Source organism: Oncorhynchus mykiss, chromosome 1 (assembly GCF_057628025.1).
Source record: "Oncorhynchus mykiss isolate SJ-2025 chromosome 1, ASM5762802v1, whole genome shotgun sequence".
Taxonomy (NCBI): Eukaryota; Metazoa; Chordata; class Actinopteri; order Salmoniformes; family Salmonidae; genus Oncorhynchus; species Oncorhynchus mykiss.
Window position 1 is genome coordinate 63,592,234 of NC_143022.1, and position 15,785 is coordinate 63,608,018.

Consider the following 15,785-nt stretch of genomic DNA (forward strand, 5'->3'; position numbering starts at 1 on the left):
CATGAAATGGGTTTCCATGGCCAAGCAGCCCAGCACAAGCCAAAGATCACCATGCGCAATGCCAAATGTTGGCTGTAGTGGTGTAAAGCTCACCGCCGTTCTCTGGAGTGATGAATCACGTTTCTCCATCTGGCACTGGGTTTGGCGGATGCCAGGAGAACGCTACCTGACCCAATGCACTGTGCTAACTGTAAAGTTTGGTGGAGGAGGAATAATGGTCTGGGACTGTTTTTCGTAGTTCGGGCTAGGGAAATGCTACAGCATAAAATTACATTCTAGACGATTCTGTGCTTCCAACTTTGTGGCAACAGTTTGGGGAAGGCCATTTCCTGTTTCGGCATGACAATGCCCCAGTGCACAAAGCGAGGTCCATACAGAAGTGGTTTGATGAGATCGGTGTGGAAGAACTTGAATGGCCTGCACAGAGCCCTGACCTCAACCGCATCAAACACCTTTGGATCGGAACGCCGACTGCGAGCCAGGCCTTATCACCCAACATCAGTGCCTAATGCTCGTGGCTGTGTGGAAGCAAGTCCCCGCAGCAATGTTCCAACATCTAGTGGATAGCCTTCCCAGAATAGTGGAGGCTGTTGTAGCAGCAAAGGGGGAACCAACTCTATATTAATGCCCATGATATTGAAATGAGATGTTAGATGAGCAGGTGTCCACATACCTTTGGTAATGTAGTGTATTTTAAAACATTTTTAAAGGCAAATATGGACAATTATTTTACTTGGTACACAGAATAATAATGCTGGATGCAAATATTGGAAAGAAAATGCTTTAATGATGGACAAAAATGTTTTTCACTGTTAACAGATGAACACAAAGCAGATTATCATTTTAGTCTCTAGTGAGGGACCTTTAGCCTGGCCTCCAGACAAACATTATAAAGTTTAAGTTTGAGGTTACATTTAATTCCTCATCAGCCTATCAAAGATATTCAACTTTTTCTCCACCAACCAATGGCATTTCTTTAAATATGTCAACTCGGCCAGCAGAGGGATATTGTAAACTTCCAATGTCAAGGTTCACAATATCCCTCTGTGGCCGAGTTGACCTATTTACGATTCAATCCATGTACGATTCAATACCATTACAATTGGATTTCTGTTCATAAGACAACACAATTTGAGGAAACAGAATTTGTCTGCACCTCCTAAAGACCAGAGGCATTTACTGTGAACTCAGTAGTTGATTTGGTATTCACCAAAATATGATATTTGCTGTCCAGCAACAAACCTTTGAGATCAAAGCCTGAACCCGTGTATTAAATAAATACCTTTGCTCTTGGTGGTGTGAGGAGAGTGTTTTTGGGGGGTGTTACTACTGTGAGGGCGTAATAGGGGTTTGTCTTGTCCTCAAGGCCTGGGTGGCGGGCGAGAGGGAGGGGGGCCTGGGGGTGCACGGGCTGGAGGGGGGCCTGGGGGAAGTCGGCTGGACGGGGGGGCACGGGAGGGAGGGATGGAGACGGAGGGAGGAGTGGAGTGTGGGGGAGGAGAGGGCGGTTGGACTAGAGGCCTCTGAACTGGAGGAGGGGGAAGGGTTTGAGAGCGACGGGCAGAAGGGGGTCGAATGGACTCCTTGTTTTTTACGCGTGTGAAGTTGATACAACGACCCTGCAACACAGACAGACGGAACCAAGTTAGACCAGGGGTTCAGAACACAGACGCCTTTTCCAGTTAGTTACATCACTGTTTGGCTGCAGAGACCTCTGATTAAAAGGTGACAAAGTAAACCAGCACGCACATACACACATGTGCGTGTGTATATGTCCTGTTTGCATCAAGATAGGTGAAGATTGGGGGGAACAATGCAAACTAAGAATAATGGTATTAGGGTGCTAATAAAAACAAGTGTTAAAGAATCCACTCCTCTAAGTGGTCCGAGTGTTGCAGAGAATTTAGAACTGGGCCGTTTAATTGGAAACAACTTTCCAGAGTCTGTAACACATCGTCTCTGAGCCACACACACACACACACACACACACACACACACACACACACACACACACACACACACACACACACACACACACACACACACACACAAGCCCCTTTACAAGTCCTTCACACGTCATTAACTGGGCAGAATACATCTTCAATGGGGGAGAAATCAAAAGACAATGACTTCTCTAACTGTTGTATTTCTGTATTGATATTTAGGGAGCCAATTTCAGATGCAAACACACATTTCTGTGAAAAGACAAAGCATTATCTCATCTCTGTATGTTTTTGAGTTATCTTCCAGGGTTTTATTCATACATAGGTGTTGGATGTATTTTAATCAAAACAACAAAAGGCACAACGACAAAAAGTGTAACAAAAACGACAAAAGCACACGGTTAAAAAGCACATCAACTACGAAAAGCACAACAAGAAAAGGCACAGGGATAACGAGCTCAACAATATAACACAAAGCACTAAGACATCCAGATCAATTATGAAAATCTCCCATCTCTGACAAACACACACATCTCACTCTCCCATCTCTCCACATTACTCTCACTCTAATGGGCTCATGAATGGCCATCAGCAGGTTACCAGTTTCTGCCACAATGTGTGTGTGTGTGTGTGTGTGTGTGTATGTCATCCTCTGTGAAAGCGCGTCACCCAACCAGATGGGAAGTTGAAAGGCCACAAGCCAAATTGTGACAGAAGAGATTCCCTTTCATTGTCCCCTGATGGCCCTGTCATACAGCGGAGAGGAGAGGAAATAGGGAAAAGTAGGAAAGAGGGAGGAGAGGGCCTTGTTTATTAAATAGGCAACGCAAATCAGGACCTCCCATCTTCTCTCTCCACCAAACTCACAGGAACCTCTGGCCAAATAGAGATATCACATCTGCAGAATAAGGGTCTTGTTCCGCTATATGCATAGCGTGTGTAAGTGGATCCTTGGTTGTGAGATGGAGGGATCTTATACAGTTGCCTGTGAAGTGTGTGTGTGAGTGGATCCTTTTAAGGTCATGTGAGGTGACATGCAGAGTTGTCAGTTCAGAGCGCACTCTCATGAAACGCCGCGATGCGTGTGGTTTTGTTCTATCCTCGCAGGGACCTAAAAGTCCCCACAAGGATAGTAAAACAAGGAAAATTCTCCCTTGTGGGGGACATTTCCCTCGAGGACAAAGGCTATTTTGACTTTAGGGGGCTAGGATTACGATTAGAATTAGGAGTTAACCCTAAAGCTAGGGTTAGGTTTCAGGAAAATTCTCCTTCGTGAGGACATTTCCCACATCCACACGAGGACAAAGGTTAGTTTAGGGGCTAGGTTTAGGGTTACAATTGGGGTTAGGGAAAATAGGATATTGAATGGAAATACATTTTAGGTCCCCATGAGGATAGAAAAACAAGTGTGTGGGTGTGTGTGAGAGAGGGACTGAGAGGCTGGGTATGCTGAGGGTTGTAATGGAGCTGTGTTTGTTTCCCACCAGAGGCAGGTTATGACTTGCCTGAGTAGTGAGTACCAGTATCTTTAGTTAACATTCCACTCCTTACCACTGCTTTCGGCAATCTTAACTATGATCTCAACTTTCAATATGTAGTTGTTGATTGGTAGTTGGAAACAACATGAATATTTTCTATGACGTTATGGAACACAGGGTGCGAGCAAATTTGGCGCAATGTAGAATTTTTTAAGAACAAAATCAAATCAAATCAAATTTTATTTGTCACATACACATGGTTAGCAGATGTTAATGCGAGTGTAGCGAAATGCTTGTGCTTCTAGTTCCGACAATGCAGTAATAACCAACAAGTAATCTAGCTAACAATTCCAAAACTACTACCTTATAGACAGACACAAGTGTAAGGGGATAAAGAATATGTACATAAAGATATATGAATGAGTGATGGTACAGAGCGGCATAGACAAGATACAGTAGATGGTATTGAGTGCAGTATATACATATGAGATGAGTATGTAAACAAAGTGGCATAGTTAAAGTGGCTAGTAATACATGTATTACATAAAGATGCAGTAGATGATATAGAGTACAGTATATACGTATACATATGAGATGAATAATGTAGGGTATGTAAACATTATATTAGGTAGCATTGTTTAAAGTGGCTAGTGATATATTTTACATAATTTCCCATCAATTCCCATTATCAAACAATACATTGATGACCTGCTGCGTTCATTGTGTGTCACTGCAAGATCACGTTGTTCAAAGTCAAGTGGCGAGAGAGGACTCCGTAATGAGAGAAAAAAAATATTTGGAAAATATCAGCCTACAAGATTTAATCGAGCCGCGTTTGCTTCAGTTGCATTCCATTAATGAGAGGAAAGAAACTCAAAAACCGGCCACCTGTCGTCATTCCTCGAACACATGCTGATCAGTGCTTGATATGAAAGAAGTATGCGAGAAGTACAGAAACTGTTTTTTCCCCCCCAAGTTGGTACATTAGACTGTTCGCCGAAATTCACAAATTACATTATGCTATAGAGACTTCTTATTATTTATTCACTGTTAAGGTTTCATACACATTGTCCATGACTAGTATTATTATAGCCGACATGAAAAAAGTAACCATTAATGACACTGGAATGCTGCTGTATCTGATCGCATGCAGGCCTACCGTCTAATGCCGTTGTACACTTGATTGAGGCACTTAAACCCCTGCAAAGTAGAACTGCACTGTAAGTCACATGTGGCCAACCCACCATCTGCAGAGCTCCTGGGTGTGCAGGCTTGGCAGGCTTGGCTTTTGATCCAGCCCTGAAACACCCAAGTCTGCTTATCAAGGTCCTGTTGAGCAATTGGTGTTTAGGCTACAACGAGGTTAGTCCAAGGCTCGACGAAATGCCTGCACACGCAGTAGCTATCCTGGAGGATGGTTGCTACCCTTGATATAAAATATTGTTTAATTACAACCAAATACTTTGTTGTATTTATATAAAATCATTCCCCAATTCAATTAATCGGGGATCAAATGGATAAGGCTACTTTGAAGTAGCCTAACTAGACATGTTTATATACAATACCAGTCCACAGTTTGAAAAGACCTACTCGTTCAAGGGTTTTTCTTTATTTTTATTATTTTCTACATTGTAGAATAATAGTGAAGACACATATGGAATCATGTAGTAACCAAAAAAAAATGTTATACAAATCAAAATATATTTGAAATTTTAGATTCTTCAAAGTAAACACCCTTTGCACAATCTTGGTATTCTCTCAACCAGCTTCACCTGGAATGCTTTTCCAACAGTCTTGAAGTAGTTCCCACACATGCTGAGCATTTGTTGGCTGCTTTTCCTTCACTTTGTGGTCCAACTCGTCCCAAACCATCTCAATTGGGTTGAGGTCGGGTGATTGTGGAGGCCAGGTCATCTGATGCATCACTCCATCACTCTCCTTCTTGGTCAAATAGCCCATACACAACCTGGAGGTGTGTTGGGTAATTGTCCTGTTGAAAAACAAATGAAGGGACTGCAGCGCCAGCTGTGCCATCAGAGTCCCTGGGTTCGCGCCCAGGCTCTGTCGTAACCGGCCGTGACCGGGAGGTCCGTGGGGCGACGCACAATTGGCCTAGCGTCGCCCGGGTTAGGGAGGGCTTGGTCGGTAGGGGTGTCCTTGTCTCATCGCGCACCAGCGACTCCTGTGGCGGGCTGGGCGCAGGTGCACGGTGTTTCCTCTGGCGCATTGGTGCGGCTGGCTTCCGGGTTGGATGTGCGCTGTGTTAAGAAGCAGTGCGACTTGGTTGGGTTGTGTATCGGAGGACGCATGACTTTCAACCTTCGTCTCTCCCGAGCCCGTACGGGAGTTGTAGCGATGAGACAAGATAGTAGCTACTACAACAATTGGATACCACGAAATTGGGGAGAAAAAGGGGTAAAATTCAAAAAAAAAAAGAAAGAAAAACAAATGATAGTCCCACTAAGCGCAAACTAGATGGGATGGCATATCGCTGCAGAATGCTGTGGTAGCCATGCTGGTTAAGTATGCCTTGAATTTGAAATAAATCACAGACCATGTCACTAGCAAAGCACCATCACACCACCTCCTCCATGCTTCACAGTGGGAACCACATGCGGAGATCATCCATTCACCTATTCTGCATCTCACAAAGACATGGCGGTTGGAACCAAAAATCGCAAATTTGGATTCATCAGACCAAAGGACAGATTTCCACCTGGCTAATGTGTTTCTTGGCCCAAGCAAGTCTCTTTCTTATTGATGTCCTTTGGGCTCCTGAGTGGTGCAGTGGTCTAAGGTACTGCATCTCAGTGCTAGAGGTGTCATTACAGACCCTCGTTCAATTCCCGGGCTGTGATTGGGAGTCCCATTGGGCAGTGCGCAATTTGCCCAGCGTCGTCCGGGTAAGGTTTGGCCGGGGTAGACCGTCATTGTAAATAACAGCAGCAAGAAAAAGTATGTGAATTACATGGACTTCTGTTGTCCTGTTGCATCACCGATCTTCGATTGAGCTTCAATTGGTGGACAGATAGCCTTACATTCTCCTGCAAAATGTCTTAAATTCATTGTTTCGGCGATGAAAGCTTCTTCCAATTCGAGGTGAGTAATCGCTGTTCTGATGTCCAGAAGTTATTTTCGGTAGCAGCAACATTATGTACAAAATAAGTAAAAAAATAAGTTTACAAACAACACTAAAAAAAGTATGTCTTTATATGCTTTTCCAAGAGAGAAATCACTTTGTTTAATGAAGCCTGATCACTGTTAGTTAGTGGGTGTGGCTGAATTATGATGACCGACAGCTTGTTGTTGAGTCATACACCAAGCGTTGGGGGTCATCGCGTCTTCTACCTTGGCAGTACTCTGCGCCTTGTGTCTGGCTGACTGTTCGTCTCTGTGATGGCTGTCAATCATTTCCTGTAAATCTCCAACGGTCCAATTTTCAAAAGGCTTGCACCTTCTATCTTTATCTTTCACCTTTATTTAAACAGGTAGGCCAGTTGAGAACAAGTTCTTGTTTATAACTGCAACCTGGCCAAGATAAAGCAAAGCAGTGCGACAAAAACAACAACACAGAGTTACACATGGGATAAACAAACATACAGTCATTAACATAATAGAAAAAATCTGTATACAGTGTGTGCAAATGAAGTAAGGAGGTAAGGCAATAAATAGGCCAATAGTGGCGAAGTAATTACAATTGATCAATTTACACTGGAGTGATAGATGTGCAGATGAGGATGTGCAAGTAGAAATACAGGTGTGTAAAAGAGCAGAAAAACAAAAACAAATATGGGGATTAGGTAGGTAGTTGGTTGGATGAGCTATTTACAGATGGGCTGCAGCGATCGGTAAGCTGCTCTGACAGCTGACGCTTAAAGTTAGTGAGGGAGATATAAGTCTACAACTTCAGCGATTTTTGCAATTCGTTCCAGTCATTGGCAGCAGAGAACTGGAAAGAAAGGCGGCCAAAGGAGATGTTGGCTTTGGGGATGACCAGTGAAATATACCTGCTGGAGCGCATGCTACGGTGACCAGTGAGCTGAGATAAGGCGGAGCTTTACCTAGCAAAGACTTATAGATGACCTGGAGCCAGTGGGTTTGGCGTCGAATATGTAGCGAGGACCAGCCAACGAGAGCATATAGGTCGCAGTGGTGGGTAGTATATGGGGCTTTGGTGACAACACGGATGAGACTGTGATAGACTGCATCCAATTAGCTATTTGCTATTTTGTAAATTACATCGCCGAAGTCAAGGATCGGTAGGATAGTCAGTTTTACGAGGATAGTCAGTTTTGTTTTACGCAGCATGAGTGAAGGAGGCTTTGTTGCGAAATAGGAAGCCGTTTCTTGATTTAACTTTGGATTGGAGATGCTTAATGTGGGTCTGGAAGGAGAGTTTACAGTCTACAGTCTAGAAGAGCATGCATTTAGTTTTACTAGCGTTTAAGAGCAGTTGGAGGCCACGGAAGGAGTGTTGTATGGCGTTGAAGCTCGTTTGGAGGTTTGTTGTCCAAAGAAGGGCCAGATGTACTGTATACAGAATGGTGTTTTCTGCGTAGAGGTGGATCAAAGATTCACCCGCAGAAGAATGACATCATTGATATATACAGAGAAAAGAGTCAGCCTGAGAATTGAACCCTGTGCCAGAGGTCCGGACAACAGGCCCTTCAATTTGGCACACAGAACTCTATCTGAGAAGTACAGTGCCTTGCGAAAGTATTCGGCCCCCTTGAACTTTGCGACCTTTTGCCACATTTCAGGCTTCAAACATAAATATATAAAACTGTATTTTTTTGTGAAGAATCAACAACAAGTGGGACACAATCATGAAGTGGAACGACATTTATTGGATATTTCAAACTTTTTTAACAAATCAAAAACTGAAAAATTGGGCGTGCAAAATTATTCAGCCCCTTTACTTTCAATGCAGCAAACTCTCTCCAGAAGTTCAGTGAGGATCTCTGAATGATCCAATGTTGACCTAAATGACTAATGATGATAAATACAATCCACCTGTGTGTAATCAAGTCTCCGTATAAATGCACCTGCACTGTGATAGTCTCAGAGGTCCGTTAAAAGCGCAGAGAGCATCATGAAGAACAAGAAACACATCAGGCAGGTCCGAGATACTGTTGTGAAGAAGTTTAAAGCTGGATTTGGATACAAAAAGATTTCCCAAGCTTTAAACATCCCAAGGAGCACTGTGCAAGCGATAATATTGAAATGGAAGGAGTATCAGACCACTGCAAATCTACCAAGACCTGGCCGTCCCTCTAAACTTTCAGCTCATACAAGGAGAAGACTGATCAGAGATGCAGCCAAGAGGCCCATGATCACTCTGGATGAACTGCAGAGATCTACAGCTGAGGTGGGAGACTCTGTCCATAGGACAACAATCAGTCGTATATTGCACAAATCTGGCCTTTATGGAAGAGTGGCAAGAAGAGAGCCATTTCTTAAAGATATCCATAAAAAGTGTCGTTTAAAGTTTGCCACCTGGGAGACACACCCAACATGTGGAAGAAGGTGCTCTGGTCAGATGAAACCAAAATTGAACTTTTTGGCAACAATGCAAAACGTTATGTTTGGCGTAAAAGCAACACAGCTGAACACACCATCCCCAGTGTCAAACATGGTGGTGGCAGCATCATGGTTTGGGCCTGCTTTTCTTCAGCAGGGACAGGGAAGATGGTTAACATTGATGGGAAGATGGATGGAGCCAAATACAGGACCATTCTGGAAGAAAACCTGATGGAGTCTGCAAAAGACCTGAGACTGGGACGGAGATTTGTCTTCCAACAAGACAATGATCCAAAACATAAAGCAAAATCTACAATGGAATGGTTCAAAAATAAACATATCCAGGTGTTAGAATGGCCAAGTCAAAGTCCAGACCTGAATCCAATCGAGAATCTGTGGAAAGAACTGAAAACTGCTGTTCACAAATGCTCTCATCCAACCTCACTGACCTCGAGCTGTTTTGCAAGGAGGAATGGGAAAAAATGTCAGTCTCTCGATGTGCAAAACTGATAGAGATTTACCCCAAGCGACTTACAGCTGTAATCGGAGCAAAAGGTGGCGCTACAAAGTATTAACTTAAGGGGGCTGAATAATTTTGCACGCCCAATTTTTCAGTTTTTGATTTGTTAAAAAAGTTTGAAATATCCAATAAATGTCGTTCCACTTCATGATTCATTGTGTTGTTGATTCTTCACAAAAAAATACAGTTTTATATCTTTATGTTTGAAGCCTGAAATGTGGCAAAAGGTCGCAAAGTTCAAGGGGGCCGAATACTTTCGCAAGGCACTGTAGTTAGTGAACCAGGCGAGGCAGTCATTAGAGAAACCAAGGTTGCTGAGTCTGCCGATAAGAATACGTTGATTGACAGAGTCGAAAGACTTGGCCAGGTCGATGAAGATGGTTGCACAGTACTGTCTTTTATCAATGGCGATTATGATATCGTTTAGGACCTTGAGCGTGGCTGATGTGCACCCGTGACCAGCTCGGAAGCTAGATTGCATAGCGGAGAAGGTATGGTGGGACTCGAAATGGTTGGTGATCTGTTTGTTCACTTGACTTTCGAAGACTTTATAAAGGCAGGGTAGAATAAATATAGGTCTGTAACAGTTTGGGTCTAGAGTGTCTCCCCCTTTGAAGAGGGGGATGACCGCTGCCGCTTTCTAATCTTTAGGAATCTCAGACGATATGAAAGAGAGGTTGAACAGACTAGTAATAGGGGTTGCAACAATGACGGCGGATAATTTTAGGAAGAGAGGGTTCAGATTGTCTAACCCAGTTGATTTGTAGGGATCTAGATTTTGCAGCTCTTTCAGAACATCAGCTGTCTGGATTTGGGTAAAGGAGAAGCGGGGGGAGGCTTAGAAGAAGAAGTATCCTAATGTAATTGAGGATTAGATTGTCTCTCCAAAGTGCTGCCTCAGGATATTGTATTTAGCTTCAGGGTCTCTGCTTAAGTTAACGAGAGGGTTTCCACGGAGCCCAATCCTGAATATGTATTTAGCCCGCCCCATTAGTCAGTCCTGTATCTCTTGCCCCTGTTCTGATATACTGCATCCCTTCTTTTTCAAGTGAACTTGCATAAGTTCTTGCCATTCAGTCACTGTGCACCGGTATGTGCTATAACCCCTGAAGTGGGGTGGTTCTCTGATGTCTGACTTCAGAATTAGATTGACCAATTGGGTATTAGTACTATGGGCTGGGGAGTGCTTGGAGCAGCCCCTGCTAGACTCGTGGCAACTTGATTTCCTATTTCACGGCCCAGTTGTTTGACTAACTCTGCTAGGGCTATGTTGATCCGGGTCGCGGCCCAAATCTGTAGCGGTCGTTATATGTACCACGGAAGAACCAAGAAATGAAGAGCGACACCACGGCTGTCTTTTTTGGGCTTTAATGTAGATCTGCAATGATATTAGGAAAAGTCAGGACAGGAATGAATCATTCTTCAATGAACTATCTGACAAGTTGTTATTTCTCTCTGTGTCACTGTTTCGTGAGCAAATTAGAGCAGATGGTGTTAATACTACATAGCCTTCCGGTATTTTGTTTCAATCCAAGCACATTCTGCCTAGTGGCACAGTTTTGTCCGCATGAGAAACAAAATGTGACTATTCAGCTAACCCTCCTAAAATCTCATAAGAAAGGTGATGTTTTTGGATTAACAGTAAAGCCATACTATGCAAATATATTGGGTTCTGTTATGTAAAATACAAATGAATCATTGTGTGATCTTCCAAGACATTGATTCAGCTTTGATCTACCTTGATTAAACAAGCACCATTGTGAGAAGTGGTAGCTTGACACTACACCAATGCTTCCACTGCAGCGAACGAAGCGCACCAAGTAGACTATAGCCTACCTCCCGCAACATTTGGTGATGGCGAAACAAGAGACCACGTGTGGCTTTTATGAAGATCTGGGAATATTTGGCCAATGAAACATTTCTGGTTCGTCTCAGAGAATGTAAAACAGTTAGGAAGGGAGACCTTTAAACAGTTTTGCATGAAGAAGCAGCAAATATGTTGAATGAGCAACTAATGATCATGGAGAGCATCACACGTTTGAGGAAATTACAAAGGGCTAAAATGCGGGACTGTCCCACACAATCTGGGACGTGGTCATCCTACTACCTGGGTGCCCAGGCCAGATGCATCGAATCCCCTTATTGAATATAACAGTTGTTCCCATTCAAGACAATGGTGGCATAATAGGTGGACTGGGGAGTGTACCCATAAGAGCAAAGCAGGAAGTTAAAGCATAAAGTAAAAGCAGGAAGTGTACCCATCAATCTGTGCTGTGATTTGTTGAGACCACTCAACAGACATTCCATTCCATTGTATGAGCCAAAGCTGATGTAATTAGCATCATTTGAATGTTACCATGGAAATTATTGCATCACAATACCAGGCAGCCATTGCGAGTTTATACAATGGGTGGGTCTAATCCTGAATGCTGATTGGTTAAAACGGCATTCCCGATGTGTCTATTCTACAAGTTAACACTGGCTACATCTATGACTTTAAAATGCCTATTTACTCTGTTCCATCTGACTGTGCAATCCACTGTCTCATCAGCCCAGCCAAGCCATTTATGAACTTGATCGCCACTATAAAAAGTATCTAGACATTATCTCACATTTCTTTTAGACTAATATTTAGTTTTCAACAGCGGAGATTTGTATAAATCTTGCCTTCTTTCTCTCCGACATTTGCAAATTTTTTTCAATAATCAAATTCGATCTCCAGCTGTCCTATTGTGATGAATGTGTAGGGACGGCATATATATATATACTGAGATCATGTGACACTTGATCAGGTGGACTTTATTTAACTAATTATGTGACTTCTGAAGGTAATAGGTTGCACCAGATCTTATTTAGGGGCTTCATAGCAAACAGGGTGAATATATATACACGCACCACTTTTCCATTGTTTATTTTGTAGATTTTATTGAAACTAGTAATTTTTAAAATTTCACTTCACCAATTTGGACTATTTTGTGTATGTCCATCACACTAAATACAAATAAAAATGTATTTAAATTACTGGTTGTAATGCAACAAAATAGGAAAAACGCCAAGGGGGATGAATACTTTTACAAGGCACTGTAGATGGGTGGAGAGGTGAGAAAGGGAGAGGTTCAATCTGTTCATAAGAGGCATTAAACCAGACAATGTGATGTGTCCTATACCTGAAGCTGTAGTGGCTTGTGCACGTCCTGAATTTCCGTTGTGATCCAGGATGACAAGAGAGGTCCTTGCCTCAATAAATGGATACTTAAAGTGAGCAAAACATGGCTGTCTCTCTGTTGCAAGGGTTATTGATTCAACCTCCTACTCACAGAGAAAAAATGGAAGTCAGAAGTCAAAATAAAATGAAATGGTAATTGCAGTCTATCAGGTGTGTGGAGTATAGTCTACCTTCGTACTATGTGTTGTTTGCTCCATAGCTCGGTTCATAGTAACTCCCTGATGTTAAGGGACCTCCTCGGCAGACCATAAAGGGATGAGGCTGTAAAGGGCTTCTCAATTGCAAGCGCAGGACAAGTGACATCTGGCTTGGTTTCAATGGTGATGTTGGCTTGTGTAGCAGAGATTCAGTCATTACATGTCAGTTCAGGGCATAAGCTGATATTGTAAATGTTTTAATTGAAATAATGTAAAGGTTGGGCTAGTTTGCCGTCATTACAACTCATTCACCTAGCTAGGGCCAGAGCCATACATTTACCTATATGGCTCTGGCTAGGGATAAGTGTCCTACTGATGGACCATAGCTAGGGCAAGGAATTGTTTGCAATCAATTGCACTACAGGAAAATGTGAAGCCTAGTAGCAAAGAATATAGAATTTCTTATCAGTGTAATGGAAATGGAAATTTTGTCACAAAGTTCTTAAAAAGTTTTTTAAACAGTCTGTAGGACAGTATAACGTTAGAGTAAGTTAGTAGCTAAGCTTAAAATATCACAAACTATTTCAGGGAATGGCAAACAAATAATGTTATAAATGACTTTATGGTGACTAGCTACAGGTGTTAGCAACTTAGCTAGCTAGCAACATACCTTGAATGGTTGGATCTTTCCTGTCCATGGTGGAAAGACGGTGGAAACAGAACCCGGTTTCAACAGGTCATCATTGTAGTCAGTGGCCACAAAGGGATCACATGATCAACCGCAGCTGGTGAATGACTTCAGGTGTCATATCGACACCATAATAAGCAGGAAATTATTACAACACACCGTTGTAAGCATTTCACTGTACACCCGTTGTATTCGGCGCATGTGACAAATATGTCGGATGGCCTGCAGCCATGCCTGACAAACAGCTCCATCACGGACAGGAAAAGAGTGGAAATGTGCAGTGTACTATATTTGTATCTGACCGGAACATTATCGCACCCTGGTACAATGCACTTAATTTTGTCCAACTTGACTTAGCTACTCAACTACTAACATTGTTCACCTTACTTTACTTCAGAGATGACTAACCGCTAGCCTAGCTACTAGCTAACGTTATCATCGCTTCTTCTTTTTCTTCTTCTATGGAAACAGGATTCCCCCAAAAACTGAACTATCAAAAAACTACCCAAAAAGATAGAATAAACTAAATCAACTTTTCTTTTAAAAAATAAAACAGATCTGATCCCTACACAGGCTCAAGGGGAACCTGGGAGGGCTGGTCTTCCGTCACCAGTACCCCTTTGCAAGTCTTCAGATGTAAAATCCTTGAGTCTCCAAAAAAATTCTGCCTCAGCCACAATAATGTCCAGTTTCTTCGACTTCTTTGAGACTTGTGCTGTACAGTTTATAACTGTGGCAAAGAACGCAAAAAAATCCACCTTTTTAACACACAGGATATATTTTGTCTAGCAGCAAACATTTACTACAGGCTGTTGTGTATACACAACCATATCTTCACTAGCATCACTTGTTTTCTCAATTCTTTTAATCGCCTCCACATAGGAGATTCGATTGACCGCTCTAACTTTTGCCACCACAATTTCCTTCACCCTTAAAGGGCACAGGAACTGAGGATCATGATTCCCACCACAATTGCAACACTGTCGTCCTTCTACACACCGTTCTTCAATATACTCTGTTCGTCTGCACACACTTGAAACATGGCCAAATCCTTTACAATTCTTACACTGTAATGGTTTGGGGACGAACGCTCTCACAGCATATTTTACATAACCAAGCTTCACATGTGTAGATATTTGCTCTTTATCAAAAAACAACAGGAGCGACAGACTTTCTTCTTTTTCTCCATTCACCCAGCGGGTCAGATGCCAGGCACCAACTACACCAGGAATTCTCTTCAGGTATTCAACTTGAACATCTGTCGTCACCCCTGAGATGACTTCTTTGACGGGTGCTCTACTCCGAATTTCAAAACACAAAACTTCTGTTGTCCGGATTCTTTTGAGGCCCGCTGCAATCTTCCTCTGCTCTTCAGAAATACAATTAATCCAAATAAAACCAATCCTGGTCACGCTGACAGACTCCACTTTTCCAAGCGCATACTTCCCAATTTTCAATAACTCAAACGAGTTTCCCACATATGCATTATTATTCAACCAACGCATCCCAATAAGAAGCGATTCATTATCATTTACACCTATCCTCTACTCCAATTTAGACCATTTCCTTTTTGGCCCAGTTTTCAAATGCTACTGTTGTCCAGCCAGAACATTCTCTTGACCAAATTTACTTACTTCATTCTAACTCAGCATCCACTTCTGTCATCTTTCCGCTAGACTGTAACTCCAAGATCACAGAGTGGAGTCTGACATTTGCAACGGCAAATATACTTTTGACACGTTAACATCTCATTGTTTACTTTAACTTTCGTTCTGACTTCCTTGCTTGAAGACCAATAGTAAGATGCTCCTTTGTCCCACCTTCGTCCTGCCTCCTGTAATTATCAATCTAGGAACCACGAAGAAGAGTATCTACCAGATTACAGATGAAATGAAAGGCCTTTGCACTAGCATGAAGTAGGACTATGTTTTTTTTACACTTTTTACATAAAAATAACAACATTTATTTGGCAATTCAGTGCCGAGACATCAATCGCTGTTCATGTAACAATAAATACACATAGTTTTGAATGCATTTGAAGTACTTTTGGAAATTCTGCATTTTTATATTAAACAATGGACCTGAAAACTGTCTGGGGTACTGCCAGGCAAATGTTATAAAGTGGCCAGAAGTGGTTTTGGGTGAACTTCCCCTTTAACTTAGAAATTTGACGTTTGGAGCAACTTCGATATTTGAAGTTTGGAGAAACTGAACAATGCTGAGCAGGAGTCAACCCCGGATGTCAAAAACAATTTGAAATTTGATGTTTGGAG

General features: G+C 42.4%; 1 protein-coding gene across 1 annotated transcript in view; it reads right to left on the reverse strand.

Annotated features, from left to right (window-relative positions):
- Nucleotides 1–767: 767 nt before the first annotated feature.
- Nucleotides 768–15,785, reverse strand: part of LOC110526097 (anthrax toxin receptor 1) — a 65,191-nt gene continuing 50,173 nt past the window's right edge. Inside the window, exon 18 of the mRNA XM_021606720.3 lies at nucleotides 768–1,619. Coding sequence (XP_021462395.2) covers nucleotides 1,362–1,619 — 258 coding nt within the window. The 3' untranslated portion in view covers nucleotides 768–1,361. The remainder of the gene's footprint in view (nucleotides 1,620–15,785) is intronic.